This window comes from Antrostomus carolinensis, unplaced genomic scaffold (genome assembly GCF_000700745.2).
Source record: "Antrostomus carolinensis isolate BGI_N321 unplaced genomic scaffold, ASM70074v2 scaffold26132, whole genome shotgun sequence".
NCBI lineage: Eukaryota > Metazoa > Chordata > Aves > Caprimulgiformes > Caprimulgidae > Antrostomus > Antrostomus carolinensis.
In genome coordinates this window covers 39140-57513 of record NW_010302000.1, presented here as the reverse complement: position 1 = coordinate 57513, position 18374 = coordinate 39140, and the positions used below count along the sequence as shown (strand labels likewise).

Sequence of the window (18374 nt, the reverse complement as noted above, 5' to 3'; positions counted from 1 at the left end):
AGCTTTGTTTGTTTGTTTCTATAGGAGCCGATGTTCACTTTTTTGTTCCCAGAATATTTGATGAATTTTTTTTGGTGCTGAATTTTCCAGTTTGCTCTTTCAGCATTTTTCAGAAGTGTTTGAGGACTCGGTGGTTTTCTCTCCTGTTGTAGCCCAGTTCCAAGGGGCAAAGGGAGGTGCTGAGAGGTCACTTGTACTGCCCATCTTTGGGATTAGTTGATTTCTGTTTAGTAGATATAGGGCAACCCAGAAAAGCAGCCCCTCTTGAAAACAGTTTCATGGATATTGTTGCCTTGGATATAGGATTTCCCTCAGCTCTTCTCAACAAACATATGAGTTGTTTCAGAGGTTAAACACTTCAGTTTGATTTGCCATTTTTTTTACACTGGAGAAGAAATATATAATCATTTGCAGATGGTGCCATTTCATTTGCTGTTCTTAATTTTTGTTTGTTATATCATAAGTTCAAAAAAGCGTCCTTTGTGTCTGATTAGCTTATTTTTCTTAATGAGTAAGACAGCACTAATGTCAACCTGTGGACACGGATATTTTTCAGGAGCAGAGCACACCTCGGATGGAACAATGCCCGTGAGTAGAGGTGTTGCATGAAACATCATTGCCCACGGCAAAAGTCAGCAGTGGGAGGAAATGAATTTCACTGTCTGCCTTGAAGGATAAGATGTTATGATGTGTCAGAGTGATCATGACCAAGGAGGTTGTCTAATATAATCAAATCTCTGGACAGAAATAATAATATAAATAATAAAGCACAGTCGAACAGCAGCAATTGACAATCTGGGTACAAATGCTCAGAGGAAGGGGCAGAGCCTCAAGATTACAAGAAGTTTGCTTGCTTGTGTAGTTCTTAATTATTACTCATGTCTCCATCATCTTTTTTTAGCATTGCTGACTGCCTGTCCTGTAGCAAGGACTGATTTCACTGTAGACTAATTCTCATCATTTCCAAATAAGGAAAGAGCTGGTGTAGGTTGTACATTCTACATTTGCTATTTGTTCCTGATTTAATCAGTTTAGAGTATAAAAAGAAAAAATCGAGATCATTGTGACACTGCACGAAAAAACATATAGAGGCTGCTTCAAATCTGATACACAATGCATGCAGAATGACAAACATACCTACTGGTAACACAACTTGAGAATAATGAGGAGGTTTTAGGCTTTGTAATGAAGAGAAGCAACCCCTCTGTCTTTTGAAAGAATATATTACTGCCTAATTCTTTTTCCTAAAAGGCAGATGTAAGGTTCTGAAATGAGTGAGTACTAGTTGACAGCTTTGAGAACATTCTGTATTCAGCTAGGCTGCCTTTTTAAATTATAATTGTATTATATTTGTCTCTACTCAGTGTCTTGGTATGGAGAACCACTAACATTGTTAGCAACCCTGGCCTCTTATGTATGAACTTTGGTCGTAACCAACTGGACCATTCTCTTGCCAACCCCTGATAGATATGCTGTAATTGATCCACCTGCAAAAAATAAACGAAATCCCTTTCTAGGAATACATTAATAGTGAGATGCAAAATGCAGATGAACTTCCTATTTTTAGAAGTTAAGAATGCTGTTACATCTGTCAGTTGCTGTACTTCACTTTTACATTCTGTCCATAGCAAACTCAGATTCTCAAGACTTTGCACCTCGTCACTTGAAGCCTAAAGTTCAGGACCTTGATCTCATCCTGGTGGAGGCTCAAAATGCAGAAGGGTTTTACCCATTGGATTTGTTTTTTTAACAGACTGTGACTTAATCTGTGTTAATGTTCAAGAACCCACTCCAAGATTGAAGACATTTGTAACCCTTTTAATTTATGGGATTTAACCGACGTTGTGTATTTTCAGCATAATTGGTGGAAGATAAGTTGTTGTCACCACCACTTTTTTTGGCACTTGGATTGCTCCGAGTGTGCTGTGTTCCCTGCGTGTCTATGCGTTCCCCTGGCTTTAATGAGAATTATGCAAATGCATCAAGTACCAAAGGAAAATGTTAACTGTATTTATACAGAGCTTATTTATACCAGGCTGCACGTTGAAGAATTCTGTCAAATAAATAGGTTAGAAAATCAGCAGTGTAAGGCACAGACTTCCCACATCTCTGGGAAGATGGGAACGGGGCGACTGTTCAGACTGGGAAGTCTCCTATTGTGGGGTGACTTGAGGCAGGTTGAACTGGACAGAAGGAGCGTGCAGAGCTTGGTGTCTGTATTCATGGAAATCTAAATAGAATAAGAGAAGGACCTGAAAATCCTGCCAGGCATTTCTCACTGTGTGTAAGCAGGATCAGCTGTATCTATATATTATTCACAGTCTTTTGTTAACTGGTTCTTAAAAAGGCTGGCACCAAGGAGACGGCCCAGCCCTGCCTGCCTGGGCTTGCTCAGAGCCTGGTGCTGCAGGAACTCTTCCCAGCACTGCCTTTCACCAGGTCCCCTCAAAGTTCCTGAAGCGCTCTTGAAGAAGTTAAAAACCAGTTCTACAGCAATGTTCCAATTCTTCATAACAGTCCAGAGACTCCTGAAAGTTTCTTTAATAGTCTTGCAGAATTTTCAGAATTCATAGTGACAAACATTGCTGGATAACCTTTTTGTTAGCAATTTTCCAGTTTACATTAATAGTAATGCATCATTATTACCTGTTTTATATAATAAATGTCTTAGTTGTGACAAGGTGCATATAGATCACCTGGACTGAGCACTCTCAATAAAGCATAGTTGCAACCAAAGGTTTGGGAATTAATTGAGAAAATTGCAAATCAGGTAGTCGGCGAAATAATTCATTGTCACATCCAATCAATAAACTTTGTAAATCAACTCATTTAATTCAAAAAATGATCTATATAGATCAAGCGACCAATTAAACAATTAGCATACACTTTGCAATTAATTAATTTAAGCATCAATCATGCAATTAAAACTCCAAATTTAAACTGCAGAGTTTAAAAACACTGCCACGTGAACATTCAAGCTATACTTCATGGCTGTGGAAAACGCCTGAATGCTGGCACATTTACAACAAGAAAGAATACTTATTTTCAGCTCAATAATCTAAATATTAGCATTTGAAATAGATTTTCATATTAGGAAAATATGATTAATACTCTGGTGTATATATAAATAGTTATTTCCCTATAGGGAAATGTATATGTATAGGCTTTTGCTTGTGGAAAAAGAGAGGCTTAGATTTTTCTTTCGTATTTTCTTCACACTGTTTAAAACTTTGTGTTCTTTACGTCTGCTTTAGACTAAATACTAATTTTTAACTGTTTTTAGTGATTGGAATTCCTAGATATTTAGCAAGGTAGCTTTTCTACTAGTTGTTGCTACCATGTTGAACAATTTTTTTACTTTTCCTGTAGTTTATTCCACTGTTTTCCTGCCCAAGAGCCCTCCCAGCTTTTCAAGCCTGTGTTCAGTAAACTTTTCCATGGGTGCTTATCTGTGAAAAAGCAGATAGACTCTGCTTGTTTGTCTTTAATTCTAAAATGTAATGGTCATATAAATAATTGAATTTTCACAGGTGGAGAAATATTGCTTCCAGCTTTATGAAGTCACGAAGCTCTTTTAGACTTTGGTACATTTAATCGCTGACAGTGTTTTGTTTGCAGTTCAGTTAAAGATGAAGTAAGAGTCACTGCTTTGTTCTGAGGTTTTGGGGGTTCTTCTATTACCACATGGTTATGGCAGTGAGAGATGTTGGGACTTTGGGATGTATTTCTATACATGCCATCAGTGGCTTTTAAGCATCTGACTCCTGTCACAGGCGTGTCTGCTGATTTGTTTCTACGGCGTTTAGCAGCTGGTATTGATCGGCGGCACTGAGTCGTCTCTCCGGCTTCTCTCCTCAATGAACTCACTTTGTCTTGGTTTCAGCGACAACGTCAATGCCTACTGTCTCCATATTGCTGAGGACGATGGCGAGGTTGACACAGATTTTCCACCCTTGGATTCCAATGAGCCCATTCACAAGTTTGGCTTCAGCACGCTGGCGCTGGTTGAAAAGTACTCATCTCCCGGCCTGGCAGCAAAACAGTCGCTCTTTGTCCGCATGTGAGTATGGAGGCTAACCTTCTCGGTCACTGGGAAACATCTTATTTCTTCTCTACTTTTCTTTATCTGCATGTAGCAAAATTCCAGGGGCGCATGTATTGATGGTTCTCTGCAGACCGTGCCCTGGTCTGGGGTCTGTCACGGGGCAGGTAGATGCTGCTGGCAGCAACTCGGGTGAGCCCATCGTTGGGAGTCTAAAACCACAGAGAAGGAAATCAGCCCTTCTGCCTAGGAGGGGTGTGCAGAACATTGAACTGTTGCAATGCTGCTAGTAAATATTTGGAATTTATACAAAGTATGAGCTCAAAATCTTCACTTTGCTCCAGCCATGCTGCTTATTTCTGAAAAATATGCTCTGAATAATAAATGAAATAACTTATATAATACACAGGAAGTACAAGCAATTTCAAATTAACGTGTTGGCACAAAAAACCCCCCAAATCTCTCGGAAAAGCACTACTTATGATGCAGTTGTCCTATTTCTAATCAGCAGGACCTCAGCAGCAGTTCCACCTCCCCCGAGCTAATGTCCAAAATCTGAGCAATGTTCATTGCTAATCCCTCTTTCTATACTGAGTTCAGGCACCGGGGATTTGGGTAGGAGACAGTTGAGAAATTTTTTCTATTTTGCATCTCTTTTTTTCCTCCTCATGATGAAGTATTTCAGCTGCTGCTGTGTCAGGCTTGTGGCTTGTAGTGTTTATTAATATTGAATCACTGTTGAAAAAGGTTGATGCTTCTGAGAAGCTTCACGATGAAGCATGGTGGGTTTTTTTCAGATCTCCCCCGTCCTGCAGACTGGATGTATTTTCAGATGTTGTGCAGTTACTGAGCTGACAGTTACAGAACCTCGCCGGGGACCCCGTTTCAGCAGGCCATGTTTGAGCAGAAACAGTTTGCAGAACTTTATACACTTAAATTCCTGCCAAGGCAAACTCTAGCCACTTGAGTTAGTTATAAATACCCAGTGGCGGTGGTTGGAAGTAGCCCACAGAGCGTTTTATATTCCGAGCCGAATGTGAATGTCTTTGTGGCTATATAGAGTAGTAAATAATTGAGTTTGATTAGGGAGAGGGACCTCATTATCCCCCCACCTGTGCCCAGCTGGTAGGGGAGGGTCGAAATGAAGCCATTAGCTGTCTCTCTTACTGGCATCTCAAAGAGCTCAAATACATCTGTGTCTTATTTTCTTTTCTGGCACAATCAGTCGAGCAAGCTAAGCAGGCATGACCGAATTTGGCAAGTTCCAAGGACTCTGGCAAAGTGACACAAGGAGAAGACGGAGGGCAGTCTTTCTGGCTTCTTACTGCCCATTAGTCTAGTGAGTTGTGTTTTTGGAACATGTCTGTTGTGGAAAGCGGTACTTTGTCCAATGTCAAACGCGGCATTCGCAAACAGCCTGCTTTGATGTCGGGAGTCAAACAAAGCACTGCGTTCATGTAATGCAGACTTCTTGAGATGATGAAGTAATACCTGAAAGACTCTGAACAAAGGTGGCTTAAAATAAATCTATACTATCATCAGGGCTTTTTCCCTTGGAAATTTTATTATCACAACTTGACGTACTCAATTCAATGGTGTTTCTGGGAGCTGTAGCTCAGCTGCCAGTTGGCACACAGATGAAATTTGGCGTACAGATCCTCTGCTCTCTAACACTTTTTTTTCTGTTTTGATATTATGTTTAAATTGCTTTGACTATTACTTGTGTATTTTTCAAAGCAGCACCTCTGCTATATGTGATAGATTAAGGTTTGAAATATTTTTAAAATATTAGGCCTTCATTGTACAGTTACAAATTTAAATCAAAGCTTGAAATGCTTTTTTTACTTAGATTACAGAAGCAACCCCCAAAAGGCCCGTTTCCAGTTTTCACATGGGTGTAAGTAATCTGCAAAGCATATTTTACAATATTCATAAAATGCAAATTTAAGAAAGTGAATGGAGGTGCCAAAGGTAAGAAGGCAGGCTCCCAGGACAGTGAACAGGGTGGGGCAGGACCCCAAGAAAAGAGTCAGAGCAGGAAGCTGACTTGGTAGATGTCTAGTGAGAGCTTATAGTAGTGTCAGAATATCGCCAATTAAAGTCGGGAGCACACAGAGTTATCCGAGCCGAACCCGAGAAGCACAAAAGCAAGATCATTTAGGCTCAGAATAAAAATTGTGGCTGGCATAGATATTCTGGTCCGTATCACTGCGCACTTTTATCTTAAAAATTACCCAGCTTAAGTTCAGTGCGTTGTGTCAACTGGGATTTTTAGCCTTAGCTTTGGCTTTGTACTGATCAAGTGGACATAGTTTCTAGTCATTCACGGACACTTTCAACCGTGCCAACCATTTCTTGCAGTGAGCTTTAAGTGTGATAAATTCCACTTGAATGTTAGAAAAAAATTAAACAAAATTGCTCCGGATTGGAAAGGCAGCTCCTGGAAAAGTTTGTTTCTCATTCGGAGCAGAAGCCTTTTGTCCTGTAAGTGTTGGGTTTTTGTGTTGTTACACAAACGGAGCCCGTGGAGAGGACGCTGCCTGTTTCCATGCTGCCTCTGAGCTCCTTCTCCCCCAGGCAACACCCCGGCGTCAGCCCAGTGAAGCTCTTGCCTCCTCGGTTGTTTTCTTTTTCCTCTTCTGAACCTTGCCACCCTGGCTCCAGTGCTGAGGCTGTAAAAGAAGATGGAAAGCCAAGTTACCGCAGAATGATCACTATCATTAACATTCACGGGTGGTTCACTTATCATTCCTGACTGCACAGACATGGCAGCCGTTATGAAACGTCCACAGGTGTAGCACGATGATACATATTACATTGTGCCACAATGGATTTATGTATTCTGTAACAAAAGAAAAGTGTAATGAAAAAATACAGAAGGTAATCCTTTATTCCTCCACTGCACAATTTATCAGTAATGCCTGTGGATGATAAGTGCCAGGGATTTCCTTTGCTTGATTTAACCTTGTCACCCAGGTATGTTTTTGCAAAATGACAGAAAATACAAGCTAAGGAATTTCTTTGCCTTCCAATTTGTAAGCAGCAGTTTTAATTGATTGAATAGCATCTGCTTGTCTGTCCCGTTTTCTAGTGTGTTGACTTAAAATAAAGGTATCACGCTAGCAGGGTAAAGCTAAAACATGTAATTTATGATCGTAATTAAAGGTTCGCTGGAATTAGGCGGAGTGAGGACAGTTCATGTCCATTATCAATGCGGAGCATAACTGGGAAGCTGGCAGGGTAAGGTGGGGCGTGTGTTTCTTCCAGAAGAGCCTGGCTGTGCTGTTTGCACAGCAGCAGATTGATGCAGTGGCTCCAGGACTCCCAGCCCGTTTGATATGGCTCCAGCGCGCCGGGGACGGCACGGGGCTTCTCCTCCACTGCGGCGCAGGAAATGTGCCCTGACATGCTGGCCTGACCCCAGGATGACGGCAGAATCACTTAAATCCGCTCTCGGCTCCGATCTGTGGGTTTCCGGAGTGCTCAGATGTCCTTTTTGAGGTTCTGTGGTGTATTGTTAGAGGAGACCAGCACCGCACGCTCAGTGAGCCGGAGCAGAGGATGGGGAGAGCCGTGGTCTGAACTGGGACGGGCGTTTTGGAGCCTCTGGCTCCGTTCCAGAGCAAATAGCCAACAGTTTACAAATGCAGGGTGCGCTTTACATTTCACTGCCCTTGCCAAAGTCTCGCTTGCTGGATAGCACACTAAATATAGTAAAACACAGGAGTTTTTCTTATTCTGCTTTGATCAGTAAAATAAACTTTTAAAGATTGTTCTGGGATGAGATCCAGCTTCTGAGGCAAAGAATGGCCATGGCTCAGGCATGAGTTAGTAATGGAGTGTCAGGAAAATTACTCTGACAGTTCTCAGGCCAGCTGCTCGATAGAAAGAATCGACCGAGTCGGGATGGCCTGAAACGCGAGTGGGATCAGCAGCAGCGTTTGCTCTTCAGCAGCTGAAGCGTCAGGAATTGAAAGACAATCTCAGTTTTCGGGAGGTTCCAGATCCGTGTCGGTGTGAGCAGCCCAGCTGGGTCAGCTGTGGTCAGTTGCCCGGTGGGAAGCGGGGCTGATCTGTGGTGGAGGCTGCAGGCCCTGCCTTGGCTGGGGGAGAACACATTTGAAAAACATTTTGTACTAAAGGAAAAAAATTAAATTGTGGCTCCGGTCGTTTTGGCCATAGACGATTTTGGAAGACTTTCTTCACCTTTGCTGTTTTGTGTTGGTTTTTTTCTTTCTCCTGGAGTATTTTAATTTATTTTCCTGTATTTTGGTTGCAGTGCTCTGGAAACCTACTGTCTGTATTGCAGAGTGTTATGTGAGTTACCTGAAGGCACCAGGTGTCTTTTGGATTGGTGTTCTGCTGGTTGGGTCCAGCGTGCAAAGCTTTTCTTGTAGCGCTTCACTGACAGGCTTAATGTCGTTTAAATAAAAGTGCAAAGGTAGTTTCCTTTTTGTAGTTACAGCATAATGGTACAGAGGTTTTTCACTGTAAAAAAATAATCCACTAAATTTAGCTCAGCAGGTCAGTTTGGACTAGAGCTGAAATGATTTTGGGAAGTGAGGCAAATGACCAGGAAGCTGCTGGGCGAAGGCAAGATGCTGTGCAGCGCTCATGCAGGTTGCAGGGCTCCGTAGCAGCCTGAGGGAAGATTTGCTCAGCAGTAATGAGTTTAGGAAGGTCTCAGCTCACTGCATGGCCTTGGTCCCACCCCCGAGCCCTCAGGTTGTACCAGGATGGCAGTCTCACCTCTGCAGACGTGGATGGCACTCCCTCCTGTGGAGCAGGGGCTCAGCTCTGCTCCTTCTGTGTTAAACACATGGCAGAAGGAGAGGGGGAGCAAGTAGATGCATGAAAAGGCTGGGAGTATTTGGTTTGAAGACGAGTAAGATAGAGTTATAAATAATAAATGGTCTAGAGAACATAAATTTGGGGCTTTTAGGCAGTTTCATTTTGCCAGGAACAAAGGGAATTGAGAATGAAATTCAGATGAGACTGACTCAGAACTGATGAGAAGGAGCTACTGTTTTGTGCCAGTGACTGGGACGCTGCATGGGGTGAGGAGCTGCCCAAGGAGCCAGGGGATGCTCGGACAACACACCCATCTGATCTGTTCCTCACAGCGTGGCAGGTGTTTTTATTCCCTGTGATGCATGAATGAGCACCCGTTGGGTGCTTCTTGAGCATCTCTTCAGCCTGTTCCAGCCACTCTCGGCAGATGATGTTGGGTTGAGAAGCTTCACTGGGGCAAACGTGGCAGCTCTGTGCTGGGAGAGGGTGGAAGGGGACGGTGTGTGTTCGAGAAATATTCCAGCTGTGATATTCACATAGAGCTCTGCTCCCTGATTAAAATTCCTAGTTGCCAAATAGAAAGCTCCTCCTCCTGTCTGAATAGCTTTGCAAACCCGTTTTTTCCACCCAGTACAGATCTCTCCCCGTGGTGCCCAGCAGCTCAGAAGTGTCTGTGCGAACTGTCTGCAGTGACATCTACTGACACGAGCAGAGATTGACTGCGAGGTCTAAGGGGCAAAATTTGCTGATACATTAATCAGGATCTCTTCTATGATATTGTCATCTTCTCTGCTTGCCCAGTGATGCCACTTTCAGTGTGTGGCCAGCGGTGTCTGCTGTCACCGTCGCAGTGTTTCCACCGAGCGTGTCCTCTCCTGCGGGCGATGACCCCACTGCCGGGACCCTTTCCGTGAGACTTTGTGCCATCAGGTTCACAAAAACGTTACATTTGAAATCATGCTGTACATTACCAGTGCTGGAAAGCTGCTGTTATTTCCCCGAGTGTTGTTCTTCCACTTCTTCTTAATGATTTGTTGCATCTGCCATCGGGACGTGTATGAAAATGACATTGCAAACTGTTTCTCTTGTATGCGCTGTGAAACGCCTCGCAGACGCTTCATAATGAGCAGTTGAGGGGCTCCACAGGTACATTTGCTCATTTTTCTTTTCTAATGATGAACACAAATTGATCAAAAATAAAGATAAATTAGGAAAATCCTCACACACCTTGAATCTCAATGCATTTTCCCCGGTTTTGTCTCTGCCTTTCCAAGGGAGTTTGCTCAGTTTCTCCTTTTAACTTACTTTTCTAGCACAACTTTGTTAATTGTTGTGCCTTCGCTCGAAACTATTGAAAATTGCGGCGAGCTGCCTGATGATTGTTTTGTAAAAATGCGTGTGCATCTGTCTTGCAGAAATGCTGCTCATGGATTCTCACTTATTCAGGTGGACAGTATGAAGGTCACCATGAAGGATATCTTACAAAAGGCCTTAAAGAGGAGGAAGGGATCACAGAGAGGCTCAGGTGGGTTATTTATTATCTTTTCTAGAGGGTAGGGTGTTTTTCCATCAGCCTATTTTGTATCTCTTTTTAACTGTTGTGCAAGATGCTCAGATTTTTCCAGCAGCACTGTGATTTTCAGCACCACTCCAAAGCAGTTCTGCGCTCAGGTTTGTGTTCTAGATGCCGGCAAGAAGCAGACAGCCAGGAGCTGCATCGCGGTGGCAGCAGAGCAGGATATCCATTACTGCAAATCTTTATTTCTGATAACAAAGCCATTTGCATGCAGGTCCAGCTAGTGGTGATTTGAGACGATGGGTGGAAGTACAGTAAGACCAGTTCTTGATAGAATTTATATACTTTTAATTTATGTAAGAAAGTGGTGCTTAGTATGATTTTAAATAATTTAAAGGATTCATTGTTACTTGTAGAGAAAAAGATTTATTTTCTGCAATGTTGTCAAAATAATGCTGCTATAGTTAAGACATATCAACATTAAAAAAAAGAAGATTTACAGTACTGCACTTGTATTTTAGAGCAATGCTTTTCCAGGGTGTAAATGTGCATTCACATATATGTTAGTATGTATATATTTCAAAAATATAAGGCTGAGAGATCTTTCCAGCAACAGGAAATAATTACTGTGAGAAATTGCACCGAGTCTTGTCACGCAACAAAGGAACTTTAATATAAACCTATCCATATACTGGGTAAAGATAAGGATCTTGTCTTTGTAAATGAATGAAACCTCCTTATATACCCTTAGTTTTAACTACGGGAAAAGAAAATAAACCCTGTTCTCTTTAGAAAAAGTAGTTCAGTGCAGTTTTTAAACGAGTGTGTAATCTGTCATGGATTTAATTAGCTATCTTCAGATGAGAGCTGAAGTTTTAATAAAAGTTAGAAGAGATAACACAGTGAAGGACACGGATGAGCTGTCTCAAGGCCATATTCCAAGGGAACGATAAGAGCTGTAAAAAATGGCAGAGGAGAGCAATTGAATGAAGCAATGAAAATCTGATTCTCGTAAAAAAAAAAAAAAAAAAAAAAAAAAAAAGAGAGAAAAAAAAGGCAAGAAGGAGAGAGAGAGAGAGAGAGAGAGAGATGCTGGTAGGGGTTGTTGTAGATGAGACCTGCCAGTGTCTGCAACAATTTGGCTGCTGGCCAGGAGCCATTGTTCACCCTCGGCTGTGGCGGCTCGGTCCAGATGTGCCAACTGCACGTTTCGGCTTTTGCCAGCTGACTGCGCCGTTTGATAACCAGCTCTCTGGATGCCCATCACTGGCCGCAGAGATAGAATTAAATGATGATGATCTTCCCACAAGTTGGGAGAGGAAACAATGCATATAAATCTTGATTTCATCTCAGCGTGAGAAGTCTTTATCCATCATCACTCATAATGAACAAGTCGTTAGCTGCGATGAATGGTGTTCTGGTTTTTTCAAACACCTCTTTTGTTCACTTTTTGGGTGACTTTTATTTATTTCCTGGGGTCAGATTTCTCTTCCCTGAAGGGAGATGGCTAAAGGATTCACTTAGCTCAGTCTTTAAACCACTTTCCTCGTTGGTGTAACAGATGTTTCACTCTTTGTCCGTTTGAAATTTGGTTTTCCCTTTATTTTGTTACTTTTGCTCAGTAGTTTAGGAGTGGAATGGACCTGTCATTTATTCCTTCAGCTAATGCATTAATTTCTACGCTCTTGGCACTCCTGCTCAGAAACCTTTGTAGTAACAGGGTTGTATACACAAGCATTTATCATTTGGGGTTTTTTTAATTATTTAAGAAATAATTTAATTTTACTTTTTACAAATTATCCATGTGACATCTGACCCCTTTGAGGTATGACCATCGTCCCTGCTGTGGATATAAGCACAGTAGAAGTCACGACTAAAAACCTTTTGGTTACTTAGAGGTATATTTACTTTTGAACATGTAATTGGATTTCTTGCCATAGTCGGTGTTGCTCACAGATTTCAGTTTAAGCTTGTGCATAAAGACTTCCAGCTTACAAGTAGGTTTTTCAACAAGCAGGTTCCTTGCTGAGCAAGGAATTACCGTTCCCCTCCTTGCGGCTGCCAGCCTTGCCTACCTCCTGCCGCACGAGGCTGGTAATGACACACAAAGTTTCCCTTTTCAAGTGGCATGAAAAGAAACGGGAGCAATATCCTGATCACATCTAGCTCTATTCAGATGTTATGTTAGATAAAATTATTGCAAACTATTCAAACTATTTCACATTCCTTGCAGTTTTCTTTTCGTAGTGTCACAAGGCTTTTTTGCCTTAGATGTAGGAACTCTGACTGTTTTTAAATAATAATTTTTGAGTGAATCAACAGGAAATGCAGGTGGTAAAATAACCTGTATGTGTTCTAGCTGAGAGAACCATGGCCCTGAAGTCGTTTCACAGTTGTAGTGAAGCGGTGCTTTGGGAGCCCGGTGACCTGTCCCACACCAGGCAGCAGCGGGGGGTTAATGGGAATACTGCATCATCTCTTGCCAGGTGCCCAGATCACCAACTGGAAGAAGTACAGGGGAATGGCTGCAAGTTAGGGAGAAACCTGTAACAACCAGTCAGTGCTACATACTGGAGAAGATAAATCTGCAAAGGAAATTATTGAGGCAGATGTTTAATTAGTTGGAGTCAGGCTGGATAAATCAGGATAGGAACTGTCTGTGCAGATATGCCGGTGTGCTGTCCTTTTCTCTGGACTGGTTTCATTGTCTTTAAAAACTAACTGTGCTTTTGGCTTAGGAAAGGAGCAGCAAAACCAGCCATATAACCTCTCTGTTACTGTAATGGATTCCCTTGCGTGCACTCATAAAACAGGAAATGTAATTGATGTTTTCTTATGGTAATGAAAAATAACTAAGCCGAATACTTTATCATCAATTTGTTTAACCTATTGCGTGCTCAGCAGCATGTATTGCGCGGGCATATTTTACATGAGAGCTGGAAATAAAACACTCTTGGTTGTGGAGTGAGCTCCCAGAGGAGACTGGTCTAATCCTGCGATGGACCACCTTGGGGGAGGCTCGCTGACATCTCTCGTGCAAGAGTTTTCTCAAAATAGCCAGAATGGGAGAGAAAGAGACTAAGGATGGGGCCATGTCCTGGCCACGTCGGGCCACAGCCCTGGGGAAAGCAGAGCTGAAAGCTCCCTTCAGGGCTGCAGGGACCTTGCTGGGCACGTCACATTGGCCTGGTCAGTGCTGAGATGCTGGGATAAAGGCCCTGTGGAGAACCCCAACGTCCATAGGTAGTTGAAGGGTAGTTTTGTGTAAACTTGCCATGTCTGGATCTCTGTGAGAATGTTTTTGAACATTGTGAGAGCTCCAGCAGCTGGTGGTTTAAATATAGAATTGGTCTGTGCTGTGGTGGATCTACAGAAAGGGAATCACATGCTTGAAATCATGAACACAAGAACTTCTCGTTCTTGCTGAATTTATCAGTGGAAATGTCAGATACAGTGCTATGGATTCTGGACAGATACAGTAATGGAGTCTTGAAAAGCCTTTCAGAAGGTGAGATTTGGGTGTTTTAGTACCTGGTATAATTCTACTCCCTGGGAATCAGTAAGAGCCTTAGTATTAACTTTTTTAAAAGGTAGATATTAGGCATGCTTTTAAAATCCCACCCTCATGCTTTGCAGAGAGAGTTTGTAGGCCATACAGATCATGTTGCGTAGCTGTAAAATACCATTATCAATATAACTTGATTTGCTTTACTGCTCAATGATTTTCCCACACAATCAATCTGACCTTACTTTTACCAATTCTTACATGTTACCCAGTTAGCCTAAGACCTTGGGTGATGGTAGATGTACGTTTTAAATCCTCCTTTTTAGGAAGGCTCTCAGCTGGAGCAAGGAAAGCACAGTTTTTCCAAGGTGAGATGCAGAGACCCTTGTGCTCAGGTAGCACAGCAGAGCTCAGGATGGGTCTGACCATCCCACAACCTGCAGTAGGCAAGGCGATCTCACCGGGCTTTTTATATCTCTCCTAAAGCCTGCATTCAATATTTTCTATAAAACATGTTTGCGTGGCTCACAATTTTAAGAACATAAGAAAGATGGTGACTTCATTCTTGATTCTTTGTGTATCTTGATGCCATGGTGATTCTCAAATGAAATATGTGCAGGAACTATACGTACACTTGGAAGTTATCTTCCTCACCTTTGAGCTGTCTCATTCCTTTTGCTCTTCAACAGAAATATTCTCTGGGATGCCAGTTGCCTTTTCTTCCAGAGCTTGACTGAATGTGCTATAAATACTAATGTAAAGTAAATAAGAATGCGGAGAGAATGTGTACAGAGGCTTTGTTTTCAAACAAATTAAGCATTGATGTCAGTATATAAAAACCGAATGATCTTAGAAGGAAATGAGACAAAACTAAACAGTGTAAAATGCTGAAATGTTGGAATAATCCTGTCTGTTTCTGGTCCGTGTCAGCCTTTCTTCATCTGAAATTTCTTGTGAAGAGAGCAGCCTTGTCTGATTAATCTTGTCTGATTTTAAGTAGAAATTCTTTGCAGGGTGAACATGCTACTGATAGTTATTTAATAGCTGCTTCAAACTGCAAACATCCCTGGACCAGAAATGCTCGATCCTTTTAAGAACAAAACTCTATACAAGTTTAATTGTTATAAACAATACCTTCTGCCAACATTTCAGACATGACCTGGATTTTCCATAGGTTAGAGAGTGAGTTATTAACTTAGTATTCTGTTCTGTTTGGAGAAAGACTGATATTTTTTCTATAAATGAAAACAGCTGCTTTACAATAACATTCAAGCCCCTAACAGCTGTCAGCTAGTGCTTTTTGCATTCTTTAAAATGTATAAAGTGACTGAAAATAGTCTAAAATAATCTTACTAGTCTGGATAAGTGTATTATCTCACTGCCACAGGAAGCTGAATAATAAGGAAAGAGAAAAATTCAAGAAACAGGGATAGGACATAAAAATAAAAGTCTCCATATCGTATTTTAGTCTCTACCACAGAAGCAAAGGAATTATAGCTGCAGAGGCCAGGTAAAATAATCTGCTCCATCACCAGGTAACTCCGAGCACAATCTGTTACAAAACCATGTTTTGTAATGGTTTAATATTCCTGCGTTTCAGATTTGTTCGCACAAAGCTGGTCAGTTATCCTTCAGAACCTGGAGAACAGAAGCTCAGAGTGTTACTGCTCAGAAAGCAACTAGGGAAAAGAGATCTGTTTTGTTTGAAAATTCACTTTCCAACCTAATCGCTCTCAGCAGCACTTTTCATGTCAAATTGCTTGTCTTAAACGTGCTTCTGAAACTGTTTATAAACACATTTTATTCGAAACTTACATGGGACGTAAGCAAAAGCAGCAATGCAAAGATACTATATGTGTGAAAAACCACTTATTGCCAAGCACCCCGCCAGGCCCAGGGGAAATGGTTTTCATTTAAACCTGCCCCGTGATTTCCCTGTTCCTGGAGCACCTCAGCAGCGATGTTTGTAAATTCTTCCTCTTGATGCTCAGAATCTGCTTCCTGTCCCGTACACGTCTCCATTTTAACTTCTAAATTATTGAAAACTAGCTCTTTATAAAGAAGTGTAATACTGTGGCTTTTAAAAATAGCCCTAATAATCTCCAAAACAAAATATCATTCTTGTTAGTTCCTAGATAAACTCCTTGGACTCTCTCGTGTGTTGGTTGCCTTGAGATTACTCTTGGTATTAATGAAAAATGTTCTTGTTATTCTCCATCAACAAATGTTTTTCTTTCACCAGAGGATTAAGACCTTGGAGCTGGCTGCAGGCTGTTCCCGGGGGGCTTTGCTGTCAGCCTGTGCTCTCAGCAGGAGCAGGGTCTGCTGAGGAGCCCATCTCCAGCCTGGCTCAGGGCAGGGTGGCCCTGTCCCTCCTTTCCAAGGGGGTGGTTGCATGTGGCAGGAGAAGACAAAGTATGGGGAAAAGTGCTGGTTCTGAGCATCTTTTGGGTGGTGCCTGTTCTCCCAGTTCATGGTGGGGGTTATGGGGGTGTTGGAACTCACAGGAGAGGAGGAACTAATGGGCTGTAGGTGTTAAGGCCAGGAAAGAGCCGTTAACTCAGAGTTCTTCCTGACATGGGGCGGCTGCTGGTGCTGATGGAAGAGCTGTGGGTCTCACTCGGGTTTTTGCTTCCTCATCCCCACCTTGTAACTGGGGAATGGGACAAAAACATGTGGCTGGAAAGGGGAGAGGGTGTGTGTTCCTTTACATAGATATGTGAGTTTATTTCTATATACAAAAAAGGAGAATTAGGAAGATAAAAGAAACTATGTAAAACCACAAGCCTGTGATTAAAGCATTTTTAAGAGAAGAGCCACAATTAGAATAAACTGTCGTTAAAGTTTGATACTGTCCTTGAGTGATGGTAACTGAGGAGTTTAAATTTAAAAGTAAATATGGTAGAGTAGGCGATGCATATGTTTGCTCTGACTCTTAAAGAGATGGAAGCCCCGGCATCTGTCACAGTGAAAAGCCAATTAATTTCTATTTCCTTGTGTTTTCGTGTGTGCTTTTCTGCTTAATGCTGGTTTTGAGTTTCTTTGGCTTTCAGTGCTTTGTTTTGGATAATTATAGCATCCCTGCAGAGTCTTGTGCCCCCAGTTAGGAACAGTTTTACCTGGAAATACTTCAGGAATCCTGGTTTCCCTTGCCTTAATCTAAACAGATTAGCAGGATTTAAGAAGAACTTCAATATTTGTAGATCCTTGGTCGAGACTCTCCTGCTCGCTGCCCCTTTTTCACCAAAGAGGGAATGCAGTGAAAATGGTGTGAGTGGAATGTGTAGCCCCTGGGTTGTCCCAGCTTCTCCCTGTTCTGTGGGTCCCATGGCTGCTCCTCGGAGGGGTTCCCTTCTTCTGTGCTGTGGTGTCCCGTACCCCTCGGGCTCAGCATCCTCCACCCCGTGTTCCCGCAGCTGCATTTGGCTCTGGCGCTCGCTTGCAGGGTGTGTGTAGGGGACCAGGGAGGAGAGCTCCCTTATGATGGTACCAGATGTGCCTGGGCAGCATTGGTGCTGTGCAGGGTTGAGCCCCTCCGTGCTGGAGAGGGTGTGACGGAGGCTGCTTGCAATGGTCTCCCTCTGCCTCCAAACTCCATCTCTGTTTTGCGGCAGTAGTGATTTATTCCAGCGAGCCCTTTTCTTGCCAGCCTGCTGATGCTGAGCAGACACTGATGTGCCGGGGGGACGGGGATGTTGGTGTACATGGAACAGCTCATCGGCGATAAAGTTGTGAAGAGTTTGTCAGAATCGAAATAGCTCGTTAGTCCCGTGCGTTTGGTTGATGGGATTCTGGACATCAGCCCGAGTGGCTGAGGAAAATTCTTCATGCCTGGCCTCTCAAATGAAAGTGAAATAGTGACTGAGTCTATTTTAGAGCTGTTGGTATTGAAATCATACATTTATTGGTTCTTCTGGATTGGTAATAAAGCTGTAATTTATGTGACATTTTAAATTCTACAGTTCAATGTTTGGATGACAGAGACTTTTTTGTTTATTTTACCCACTCTGATGAAGGAAGGTTCTCCTGACACACCAGGTACATTCACTGGACCATGTCCTTCCTGCCAGTTTGTGAAGCCCGAAACCCCCCGGTCCGGGAGGTTGTGTACCCCTTCCTGCAGTGCCATTATTAGACATCTGTAACTGGGGGAAAGCACCTTTCTCACTTGGTAATCCAAGTCAGTGAGACCTCGTGTCGATCTGCCTCACAAAGAACCGTCTGAGCTGGGGTTGCAGGATGTTCACGCTGGTGCCATCTTTTAGGTCGCAGCCTGTGCAGGGGAGTCGGGGTGCGTTCGCTGTGACCCGTGCAGCTGCTTGCCCCGACATCATCTCTTAAATCTGTGATTTTAAAAACCAAAAGCAACTGTATGTTGTATTTCTGCCATAGGTACGTTACGTTAGAGATCAAACATGATGATTTCTTTCTCAGCTTTATTGAGAGCTACGCATTGCTAATGCACAAAGAAAAGTCTATAGTAGCAATTAAATAAAGCACTTCTGTTAATATTCCGCAAG

General features: G+C 42.5%; 1 protein-coding gene across 3 annotated transcripts in view; it reads left to right on the top strand.

Annotated features, from left to right (window-relative positions):
* The window catches only part of MAPKAP1 (MAPK associated protein 1), an 82276-nt gene that overhangs the window by 32310 nt on the left and 31592 nt on the right, over positions 1-18374 (top strand). For all 3 annotated transcript variants that reach the window (XM_010163683.1, XM_010163684.1, XM_010163685.1), the window contains exons 5-6: positions 3884-4060; positions 10249-10358. In XM_010163683.1, the coding sequence (XP_010161985.1) occupies positions 3884-4060; positions 10249-10358 (287 nt within the window). The remainder of the gene's footprint in view (positions 1-3883; positions 4061-10248; positions 10359-18374) is intronic.